Here is a 12,270-nt window from a genome sequence, read left to right as displayed (position 1 = left end):
ATTAAGATAAATATATTATTTTAAATATTAATTGTTGTCATGTTGCATGGTCAAGAAAAAAATGAGTTCTTTTAAGTCGCACAGTAGTGTTTTGTGCAAAATGTTATGATTTTTATTTATGATGATGTTAAAGATGTTATATTCTATTATTTTTCGTTCAAATATGTAATTCCATAGTTAATTTTAGTTGGTTTGTACCAATATTGAATTAGAATAAGTGATAATTGTTTTATTTTTATCTAATTATTAAATTAAATTTATATGAAATTATATGCTCTATGTTGTTTTCCATTCCATGCAATGATAAACAGATTTTTTCATATATCTTAATAATGTATGTTTTTTTATAAAGATTTTTCCAATCTAAGTCAACCCCAAGCAACTTGTGACCTGTTTCTGGTTGATGGGTGAGATATGTCAGTGAGATTACAGAATAATGTAGTCAAATAAGGTCGGTTTTATGTTTAAAACGTTTCGACGAGGTACAGCTTTGGTCTGACCCGATAATAGACGTGAAAGTTTAAAAGAAACTTTTGCTTCGAAGTCAAACTTTGCTTGTCAAACTCTGCCTCTTGCAATAACAAGACAATATCTTTTTTAAAACAATATATTTGTAAAATAATTTATTTTCGTAATACACTTAAATTACTATACAACATAATCTACATTTAAAGACTTATCATAGAAATGGTTCAACAGTCACCATCTCGCAATATAATTATTTACTCGACAAAACCCCGTGTCAGAATGGGGCTAAAACCTTCGAATTGCCTATTTTAAATTCGTCGTATTTAAATAATAGTTTTTCAAAATTTGATTTCAAAACTTGTATTATGGGAACTAGACAACTGATACAAAAACTTAACAGTTTTTTTATAAATACATACATAATATACGAAGAAAACACCCAACCGATACAAGAAATCATACTTATACATACAAATGTTTGCGTCGTGCGGGGCATCGAACCCACGACCATGAGAAGTAAGGCTATTAGTTAAACCGATTATATCTAGGCTATGAATCCTGCACTCCCCATATTACGTCTCTGGACAATGTACCAATAAAACAGCACTAATGTGTGTTGGGGAATGTTAAATGTACAATTTTTTTTCTTACTCCCAATTATCCAGATGTTTTAATATCCCATGATAATTAGTCTGGTAAGTAAAAAAATGCCACTAGAGTACTTGGCGTTTTTCTGTGTCAAATATTATGGACATTCTATACTATCGTTTGGAAAACAATCCTATTTGTTTTATGAGGATTCACTACTTAAGTTAGCAAAATCGTCGATTAAACAGAATGTATATATATGAATTTTAATTTATCAATATAGAGATTTAGTTTGCTATCAAAATACTTTAATCCAGCAATACCCATCATGAGTAAAATTGAGAAAAATTTAAAGAATACCCAAATTGTAATGTAATTAGATATTAAATACAACAGTACAAGAAATAAAGATAAAAATAATTTCTAATTAATCATTAAAAGATATAGAAAACTTGAAAATACTTGAAACAGCAAAAAAAATATACTTGTTCAAATGTTTTTGATAATTGGCAAGACTTGAGAGCTTGAAATCAATCTACGTTAAAAAATTTAAAACTTGCTCAAATATTTTTGATATATGGCAAATTTTTCGAGACTACGGTAGTGAAAGCTCCTGATTTTAATGTTTACAGTTGTTACTTATGATTGTACTATGATTCTTCTTGACTATTGGCAACTTGAGCTAGGAACACCTGCTGGGGTTGGTGCTGATGCTGCGCCTGTGATGACACCTGGAAAATATATTTTAATATCTTAGTATTGGGACAGTTATGTGGAATAAGAACCCCATTGCTAGCAATGTGTGGTACATTCTGTAGTTCCACAGGGTTCCTCTTGGAAACTATGTTGTTAAATTCCTAATGAATTTACCACGATGTGCTAACTGACCTGACCTCATAATCAACAATCCTCCACTGGTGCCCCGCTAGCGTATATCGTTAGCGCAAGCGAGCGCACCACTATTATCATGCCTAAAAAAAAATAGCATTTTTAATGGGCGACGATAGGATTAGCATGATTGGACAGACTTAGCCCAGTAGTTAGCGTGTTTATCAGCAATCAATAATAATAATAATAAAAACTTTATTGTGCATAAAAAAACAAATAATTACAAAAAAGAAAGAAAGAAAAATATGCGAACAAAAGGCGGCGTTATCGCTCAAAGCGATCTCTTACAGACAACCTGGGAGATAAAAGTATTGGGTGAGGGAAAGGTAGGTGGCGCACTATAAAAAGAGAGTTAAATATTATATGAATACTAAATACATATACATACAAATATTTAAGGTATATAGAATATATAAAAAAAATATATAACGCAACAAAACATTAAAGAAATTAACTACAATGACTTCCATAAGACAGTCAACCTGAAATAGTACATGGCTAGCTATGGGGTTAATTTCCGCTATAATTCAGGCATTATTTTAAGGAAGCATATTTCATTGGTTCCTTTCACACTCCGAAATTCCAAACTAAGCGCATCTAATAAAGTGAACGGCTTGGCTGAATTAGGAATGACTAAGATTTTTCGATTTTCTATGAATTCTACTTCGGCGATTTTTTTTATAAAACTCCAGTATCTACTATCTACATACCTGTATGATCTGTGGCGACTGTTGCGGCTGGCCTTGTATTATAATTGGTTGATTGGGATTGTTTTGTATCTGTAGCCGGATCATATTTAGTTGTGCTTGTGTCAGCTGGATCTGTAATAAATATACATTTAAGATTAAGATAAAAGTAATACGGGCTCAATATAGAATTAGGTCTGTTACCGGTGTTGTTTACACCAGGTCACATGTAGAGCGGAGCGCGTTTATTCTTAAAAACTCGGCTTGACCGATTGGAATTTTTTTAAATGGTAAAGATGGAGGCCTGATGGTTATTTTCGATGAAATTTTGGTCTATATCGATCAAGCCATTTCTTTTATTGACAAAGTGTGCAAATCTGATCACTAAGATCGCTCCGTGCTTTGCACTCTGTTCAATTAGTATAAGATGGTCCATATTAGAAATATCCTATACATTTTTTTATTTCAGGGTTTGGGACTTGGGCTGTTGTGAGTTGTAGCATTGCGACCTGCAGAGCAGCAGCATATCTATTGTGCTGTTTTTCAAAGTTACTAGGCTAGCTGCCTAGCTGCCTAGCCTACCTAAACTCATCAGGGATAAGAATCCAAGGATTTTTATGTCCTCAAGATAGAGTGTATACTTTCCAAAGAAGATATTTCTTTTACGCATGAATGGGCTACAACCACATAGGATGCATAGTGGCGTTTTCTCTTCAGCTTGGCAAAATGTGCAGATTGTTAAGTTAAGCCTAGTTTTGCTATGTATTTATTCAATTTGCAGTGTCCAGTGAGAGCCCTAGTCATGATGCATATATTGTTTTTACTCAATATCAATAGTCTATTGGAGCCAGTTATTTGGGCTTTTGAATGTACTAATTCTGGCATATTGTACCGTGATTCAGTGCTGTTTGGTTATTAGTTTGAGATGGATTTGCGGTAGATTAAAAAATGTAATGACTATTCAAAAGTGCTTCAATGTGAGTTTATTTGAATAAATGATTTTCTATTCTATTCTATTCTATTCTATTCTAGATGTCTTAGTGTTAGACAACGAGGTACGCCACAGAAGGCTTCAGGGCCCTGTTGGGCGATTTTTGCCCAACTTTGCCAGTTGGTAAACATTTTTATTGTCTTTTTGTTTTGTTTGTAAGTTTCAGTGCCCGGGGACCCATCTCAGTATAATTTGTCTGCTTCTTACATCATATATAACTATATATGAATGAATAAGTGTATTATTTATTTAAAACAAAACAACTGACCGGCAACTGCTGCAGTTCCCCAGAAGGCGTTAACACCTGCTGCACCAGAGTCACAGGTTGTGGTGGACTCACCACATTGTTGGACGATGTGCCCGCGCTTGAACTCTGCAAATAAACAGATTAATACATCATTTTCAAAAATTTTGGTTTTTTAAAAAGTTATTATGTAAATTGGGCGAAATATAATGATAAATGCCAGGTCATGTGTGAGTGATTCGAGAAAACTATGCCATATCTTACATTTTTTATTATTTGTATATTTTAATAGTTCACTCACTGGTTGTTTAAAATTTGCTTTGGTTGTTACGCGAGGCCCCGGGTGATTGCCTGTGCTGCCCTGTTCATCACCCCCTACACCCCCGCCGACACTCCATCTATCCATTCATATTCACAAACTTCCGCGTTTATAATATTAATATAAATAAGATTAAGATAATATAATATTAATAAAATACTTAGTCAGTACTAAGGTACTGACCTGTACAATCTGTGCACACGGCTGTATGACGATCTGTGGCTGCGTGGTGCCCTGTAGCGCCGCCTGATGCTGCTGCGCCAACTGCAGGTAGTACTGTCCACACTCAATACGTCATAAACACAATACATATTTATTTACCACTAGCTGACCCCGCAAACATTGTTTTACCATATAAATTAAAACCGCTATTAAAAATACGGGTTGACGGTAGAAGGGTGAAAATTTAGTTACATGTATTTTTAATGCTACAGTATATAAAAAAAATGTCCAAAAAATAAATGCAAGGGGCAACCCTTATCACTTAGGGGTACGAAACATAGATATAGATAGTAGCCTGAATACGCATATAAGATTTCATAAAAATCGGTCAAGCTGTTTCGGAGGAGTATGGTAACTAACATTGTAATACGAGAATTTTATATATTAGAAGATGTTTTACGGCTCTGGATAAAAGTCCTTATATTGTGTCAAAAATTATGAAATCATAAATTAAATAGGTACTAATAATGTCCGGTGGCAAGGGTAGTAATGTGGACTGATGATCTTATTGCTAGCAATGTACCATGTCAGGTTGACATCCACGCGGTTCCTCCTGGAAACCATCGTGATAAATTCCTAGTCAATTTGTCACGACAGGCCAACTGACCTGATATCATTCTCATCTTATCATGCTCCACTAGTGCCCCGCCAGCGGAAACCGTTAGCGCAGGCCGGTGTATCATTCCATTATAATCCATAAAAAAACCATAGTTAGGGGGGGAAAAGAGGTTGTTAGTAATATGAACTAATTACTCCATCGCTAGCAATATACCAAGTCCACTTGACCTCCACGTGGTTTCCCGCGAAAACCATCGTAATAAATTCCTGCTGAATTTGTTATAATGGGCCAACTGACCTTACCTTATGCGCATCCTATCATCTTGGTGCCCCACCAGCGTAAACCGTTAGCGCAGGCGGGTGCATAAATCCATTATTATTAACAAAATGTAAAGTATATAATAGTTTATATATAACTGATTACTTGCCCCGGCTTCGCACTCGTGTGTACATGTATTATATATATAAACCTTCCTCTTGAATCACTCTATCTATTAAACAAGAAACTTTAAATTCCGTTGCGTAGTTTTAAAGATTTAAGCATACATAGGGATGGACAGACAGCGACAGCGACTTTTTTTTATACTATGTACTGATGAAGTCTGTTACCTGATCAGTAGATGGGCTTGGTCTGGGCGGATCTTCTCGCGGTTTGTTCGGCTTCACCTCGTGCCGCGGTACGATGTCGATCAGGAAATCGAACTGGTCGGACTTGGATATCGCCATTGCTATGTCGTTCCGCTAAAAAATAATACAACATTTTTATATAACTACCATGATGTATCACTTTACGTTCTGTGAGAATCGCTGACAAAATTTCACCAAGAAATTATCACGATGGTTTGTTTCCAGGAGGAACCAGGAGGAGGTCAACCGGATATGATACATTGCTAGCAATAAGATCATCAGTCCACATTACTAACAATCCCCATGATTAAGTAATAGTAATAATAATAAAGTTTCTTCTTCTTTTTATTCTGATGTATAAGTTAATTACTGTAAAGTTTCATTAAAATCCGTTCAGTAGTTTTTGTGTGAAAGAGTAACAAATATCCATACATACTCACAAACTTTCGCGTATATAATATTAGTAAATATATCTGTTTTATAATTTTTTTATTTAATGAACTAAATCCTTTGAGTATCTCTGCACTCCCTAATACTGATAGAGAATGCTAATAGCATTAAGCCGGCCTATTGTTCAATTTAACAGTTTAAATGTATACATACAAAATTGGAGTGTCTGTATGTAATATTGAAATAACAGTTTTTTACTACATGCATATTAATATAATACAGTACATACACAAAAATCAGATTTTTTATAATTTTTGTCCGTCTGTGTGGGTGTTCCAGCTAATCTCTGAAAAGGCTGGACCGATTTTGACGGAACTTTTATTGGCAGGTAGCTAATGTAATAAGGAGTAACTTAGGCTACTTTTATTTTAGAAAAATAAAGTAAAATTCCACGCGGACGGAGTCGCGGGTACAGCTAGTAAAATATATAAAAATTAAAATTCCGACCGTTATTGAATCTACATCCATATTGGGTCCACGTTTCTGGTTATTTCTTACCTGCAATGTTCTCCGCTTGTTGTCTTCTGTGTGCGACCAGGCCCTCAGCGTGAGCTCATGAATAAAGATCTCAGCTGCTTTGGCGAACAGTACTGGCGCTTCTGCGGATATCATCTTTACTTCTTCATCCAATTTCATTATCTTCTTTATTCGTGCTAGAGGAAGCGCTTGCATTTTGAAGTCTTCCTGGTAATAAACATCAAATAAAATTTAACTAAAACGTTTATTGAGGTGGTTATTCTAAAAGGTGGATTGGGAATTGACGGCCTTGGTGGTTTAACGGTTTAGCACATTGCCTTACATATGACGGTCGCGGGTTCGATTCCTCGCACGGTAAAATACTTGTATTCATGATGATTGTTTGTATAGGTCTGGGTGTTTTCTATGTATAATATGTATGTATTTACAAAAAAATATATATGGCTATGTATTTGTATCACTAATTTTCGTAAAAAGGGCCGTGGTTAATTTACTTGATTTATATAAAAGGAGGCAATTCTAGTTTTTTGAAAAATGTATTATGTCTATTTAATCGACAACATATAATATATAAACCTTCCTCTTGATCACTCCATCTATTGCTATAAACTGCATTAAAATCCGTTGCGTAGTTTAAAAGATCTAAGCAACCAGACAGCGAAATATACTTCATTTTATATTCTATGTAAAGGTAAAGATTAAACAAAACACTTACTGTGGTAACTTTCTTAATATCCTCAGTGACTTTCAACCAGAACTGCTGTAGATTGAGTTGCGCATTCTCCGCGGGGGCCGCCTCCTCGCCACCTTCCGTTTCCACCTCCTCAGCCACGCCTGATGCGCCACCCTGATCACTGTCCACAAAATAACCTCAGAATTAATTTATTTACTAGCTGTACCCGCAACTTCGTCCGCGTGGAATTTAACTTTATTTTCTAAAACAAAAGTAGCCTAAGTTGGTCATTACATCAGCTTGCCAAAAAAAGTCCCGTCAAAATCGGTCCAACCATTTCAGAGATTAGCCGGAGCAAACAGGCAGACAGACAAAAATTGTAAAAATGTTATTTTGGTGTATATGTACCATATTTATATTCATATGCGTGTAGTAAAAACGGTTATTTCAATATTACGAGCAGACACTTCAATTTTATTTATATGTGGATAAAACTAGCTTTATAGCTACAACTCCACAAGTTTGAACCTATGGCGACGTGGTTGCCCGGATAAATGAGCTCCTACTAATACGGTGGAATGCAATGATGGTTCATTCGTCATACTAGTAGACGGGCGCTGCTTGTGAGGACTGGTTTGTTTGGTTACGGCCATTGATTGCACTATTTCCTTTTTACAAAATTGCAATAGCATATGCTGGCGGTCATTCTTTGAATTTAAAAATGAACTTGTTTTTGTTAAACATGTAAGTAGTTACACACACGAGCCACAAGCTCATTTAAGTAAAAAGAATAAGAGCTGAGTTTCTGCTCAGTTTGTCTTAGCTCGACAGCAGCTTCTAACGGTCCATTTGAAGGGGGAAGGGGATTGTTAGTAATGTGGATTAGGGGATTGTTAGTAATGTGGATTAATAACGCCACTGCTAGCAATGTACCATGTCAGGTGATCAATTGCTAGCAATGTACCATGTCAGGTGATCAATTGCTAGCAATGTACCATGTCAGGTGATCAATTGCTAGCAATGTACCATGTCAGGTGATCAATTGCTAGCAATGTACCATGTCAGGTGATCAATTGCTAGCAATGTACCATGTCAGGTGATCAATTGCTAGCAATGTACCATGTCAGGTGATCAATTGCTAGCAATGTACCATGTCAGGTGATCCATTGCTAGCAATGTACCATGTCAGGTGATCAATTGCTAGCAATGTACCATGTCAGGTGATCAATTGCTAGCAATGTACCATGTCATGTGATCCATTGCTAGCAATGTACCATGTCAGGTGATCAATTGCTAGCAATGTACCATGTCAGGTGATCCATTGCTAGCAATGTACCATGTCAGGTGATCAATTGCTAGCAATGTATGTATATATATAAGAAGAGTATGCTCAGATATGACGACTGATAGAGAGCAGTGGAAGAGAATTACATACAGCGCCGACCACAAATAACACGATAAAGGCAAGGCAATGATGATGATGAGTTTTTAAGTTTTTGTACTTTATGTTGGGCTAAAAATGACTTGTATCCAGAGCCGTAAAATATTAAGAAATAAAAAAAAAGTAAAGAAAAAATATAACTACTAATATAGGATACTTTCAGTTTGTTTATTTTTTATGTAATTATATTATTATATGTATTCATAAAAAAAATATTTTTAAGTTTATCTATATCTGTCTCAATGGTTTACTATCATTATAACACAAGCTCTGCTTAGCTTGGGACTAGATGGTGCTGCGTGTTTAAATGTTCGTGCGTGTTTGTGAGCGTGTGCGTGTGCGTGTTTGTGTGTGCGTGCGTATGTTTGTGTGTGGGCGTGCGTGTGTGCGTGTGAAGGACTTATGGAGCGATTAAAGATCAACTCCTACCTATATGAGCGACATTTCCATAAAGTGGGCCATCAGTTTTCTTTTGCCTCTCTTTACAAAAATTACAAAAATACCCTCTAAATAAAAAAAAACAAATCTTAGTCGATGTCATTGTTATTTTGCAGTTGTAGATAGTTACCTGTGTACTTATAAAGCTAAGTGGGGAACGTATTGTTATTAGTATGTATTCATTGATAACCGATTTTAACAGCGATGATCACAATCTGTAACGTCAAGGGGTTCCTCAGCTTCATGTATTTCAGCGGCTAAACCGCTTTCTCCATGTCCATAATAGTATGTAATATCTTATCTGTGGTAATAGCAACGCATAAATACATACTATAGACGCTCCATGATGAAGTCATGATCACTTATCATCGGTTTGTCTTTCCAATTACATAAAATAATTAATCCATCACTACTAATAAATTGATAATGATTATATGAACGTGTGTAGCCCCCCTTATAACTTATTTACGTAATTGAAAACAACAACAACGTGTAATACCTATACTAAGTGTACCGGCTCGCATTTGACGAATTTACTGATATTTGACTGCTTGCCCGTTTATACGAGTAACATTTATATTTTATACTATTTATTCTATTATAATACAAAACATCAACAAAATAATAATAAACGTTGTAAGTAAAAAACAATGTTATTTACATTGGTCCAAACAAACGGAGACAAAACCGGGTAAATGCGTTGTATTGTATATTTGTCTATAGTTGGAATGGTTGAAAGGTTATAAAGCAAAGATGTAAAAAAGACAGCAAGTAAATACAGAATCATTATTAAATAATTACATTTTTTCACAATTAATCATCGCTGCTGCTGATAAAAGGTGTTACTTATCAATTGGATTTATATATTGGAACGGCAACTTACGCAGGCACAAAGAAGCATACAGACATCTTGAATTTTATGTACACAGAACGGCAACGTCGCACTTATGAAATTGTTTTTCACTTTTTACACAATATAAATTTTGTTGTTTCGGAAAAAGAAATTATTATCCGCGGCCAAAGTTTAATAAAACACAGTAACCAATAATCAGTGTAATATTTGGGGATCTCCAATCACCAATTACAGAAAATGCGCCGCTTCCACGATTCGTCCACCGATGACCAGTCACAAGCTTTACGTTTCATTTTAGTGTTACCATCTAATTATTTACAAATATCTACTTAACTTTATTTAACATAAACAATCAACTTGACAAGTCAACAAGACTTTAAATAAAATATTCATGTTACCTGATTATTAAATTTTTCTCTAATAATTGATTTTGTCTAATATAACACTAAAAATGTAGCTTAAGTGTAATACTTTGATTAAGTTTTTTTTTCTTAAATGAAACCCTATTTTTTAATATTCAAACTTTTGATAAACTCCTAATTAGTTAATACAATCTTAGTAAATAGTCGATAATTTTTTTTGTATTAAACTGAACAAAATTCCTTATTACTTCATTTCAATTACACTGGCAATAGTAAACGGAAATAAGACATTATTAAAAAACAAATAAAAAAGAAGTGCCTAAATCTCAGTGGAAACCATAGATAGAGCAGGAAACAGAGCTTTATCATTCATTTCATTCAGTACTGATATTTGACGTTCGTTGGTGACGTCATCATAGTCGGGTCAGCGTCTGCTAAAATGGCGGCTACCGAAATACAAATAGTTAATCAATCTAATTTAGCTAAAATTGAAAGGTAAATAGCAGGTTTATCTATTCATAATTAGAATTATAAAAGTTCTGATCTTTTATTAAATTAATTCGATACTTTACAAGTGTATATCTGTTACTTGGTTGTGTGTTTATACTGGCAATGTTTCGTTGGATTTCAGTTTTCTCCATGACCCGAGTTATAAGGAGATTATCGAAAATTCTTCAACATTTAATTCACGACTATGTGCCGAAAGAAGGATGCGTATGCCATTTATCGATACTCAAACCGGTAAGTGTGTATTGATTTTTGACACCATTTTCTTCGACTCCGATGTAGCTTAGGTGTACTACCATAAATACATATCATAGATATTAATGATTTAGTCACCCTTTTAGCCGCCTGACTGAAATAAATGCGAAAGAGTTTGTTATGATTTCTCCCTTAAGAGTGGGCTCACAAAAACAAAGTGACCCTACGCTCCGTGTCGACGACGCCGCTCGAATGGCTTTCCTAAGAGGGCGGGGTGTATCAACTAATTTCATTTTATGAGGTCACTAATCTGTTGAATCGACTTATTTTTTTAATGGTACATCCATTAAAAAAATAAATCGATTTAAATAAATGGGATAAGGAAGAAGCAGATGATGATAATGGAATGTTGCCTCCGACTGCGCTAACGGTATACCCTGGCGGGGCACCATTGAATGACAATAGGATGAGTATGTAGTCAGGCCAATTAACCCATTATAACAAACTCCTTAGGAACTTCTCATGATGGTTATCAGGGGAAACCTGATTGCATTGAGTTTATTAATCCAGATTACTAACAATCCCCTTTCCCGAAATCAATTGGTTAATTCAGTAAAGACCTTTGAGATTGTTATAAGTTACTTTTTCTTGAGAAAAACTTATTGAAGGGCAAGGGTAATGGTGAATTTGCATTTGTAATTGATAAGTATTATTTTATCTGATATCAACTGACAACCAGAATTGGTTAACAAAAACCATTAATACAAATGAAGCTAGGTGGAAACCTTGTTGTCTTGGTATCTCTATTCCTATTTTGTGCACAATGGCTCAAATGAGATGCATCTTAGTAGCCTAACTAACGAGATGCATGAAACTAATAAGATGAGATGCATCTTATAATCTTACAGAAACAAAGTCTAACATACAATAATATTGGGTGTCCCTGGGTTCATCACCAACAATGAAATTCACAAAGAACTTGGCATGCTAATGAGAGCCTCAGTTCCAAAACAAAATAAAAAAAGTACCTTAGTAACCACCAAATTCAACTGGCTGCTCAACTATTAGAATAACACTACCCTAAGCAACTAAAAATAAACAACATTATGTAATGTTTCACAGACTTCGTAACAAGCATATCCTCCCACTGTGGTGGACATTCCATTTCAGTTCCCACACTCAAAAGATCCCATAGTTCCAGGACTGATTGCAGATAGGAATACATATATTTACTGGAATAGGAAATAAAAGAAAGAAAATAGTAACTATTGTCTATTTATATG

General features: G+C 34.9%; 2 protein-coding genes across 3 annotated transcripts in view; one reads left to right on the top strand and one right to left on the bottom strand.

Moving 5' to 3' along the window:
* Positions 1 to 1,104: 1,104 nt before the first annotated feature.
* LOC131849819 (nuclear transcription factor Y subunit gamma) lies at positions 1,105 to 10,227 on the bottom strand. 2 transcript variants are annotated; one of them, XM_059199944.1, is made up of 8 exons: positions 9,954 to 10,227; positions 7,234 to 7,372; positions 6,540 to 6,725; positions 5,574 to 5,705; positions 4,368 to 4,460; positions 3,890 to 3,994; positions 2,655 to 2,765; positions 1,105 to 1,787 (listed from the first exon to the last, which is right to left on the bottom strand). In XM_059199944.1, exons 1-8 carry the CDS (start codon positions 9,977 to 9,979, stop codon positions 1,707 to 1,709), a joined length of 873 nt encoding a protein of 290 aa, XP_059055927.1. In that variant the 5' UTR covers positions 9,980 to 10,227; the 3' UTR covers positions 1,105 to 1,706. The 2 variants fall into 2 exon arrangements, with proteins under 2 accessions (XP_059055927.1, XP_059055928.1); XM_059199945.1 differs by having other exon boundaries at positions 4,368 to 4,448.
* A 482-nt stretch (positions 10,228 to 10,709) lies between these two features.
* Positions 10,710 to 12,270, top strand: part of LOC131849825 (zinc finger protein ubi-d4 A-like) — a 28,385-nt gene continuing 26,824 nt past the window's right edge. Inside the window, exons 1-2 of the mRNA XM_059199950.1 lie at positions 10,710 to 10,780; positions 10,917 to 11,026. Of these exons, the coding sequence (XP_059055933.1) occupies positions 10,725 to 10,780; positions 10,917 to 11,026 (166 nt within the window). The 5' untranslated portion in view covers positions 10,710 to 10,724. The remainder of the gene's footprint in view (positions 10,781 to 10,916; positions 11,027 to 12,270) is intronic.

This window comes from Achroia grisella, unplaced genomic scaffold (genome assembly GCF_030625045.1).
Source record: "Achroia grisella isolate CSIRO2021 unplaced genomic scaffold, CSIRO_AGI_Agris_v1 utg660, whole genome shotgun sequence".
Classification (NCBI taxonomy): domain Eukaryota; kingdom Metazoa; phylum Arthropoda; class Insecta; order Lepidoptera; family Pyralidae; genus Achroia; species Achroia grisella.
This window is presented reverse-complemented; position numbering and strand designations above follow the sequence as displayed.

Bases quoted from the DNA above. Each gene is read 5' to 3' on its own strand.
- LOC131849819 (XM_059199944.1), bottom strand. From the start codon at position 9,979: ATGTCTGTATGCTTCTTTGTGCCTGC. The intron at 7,373-9,953 runs GTAAGTTGCCGT...TTTTGTGGACAG, and splicing joins GTATGCTTCTTTGTGCCTGC to TGATCAGGGTGGCGCATCAG. The intron at 3,995-4,367 runs GTCAGTACCTTA...GTTTATTTGCAG, and splicing joins CGTGTGCACAGATTGTACAG to AGTTCAAGCGCGGGCACATC.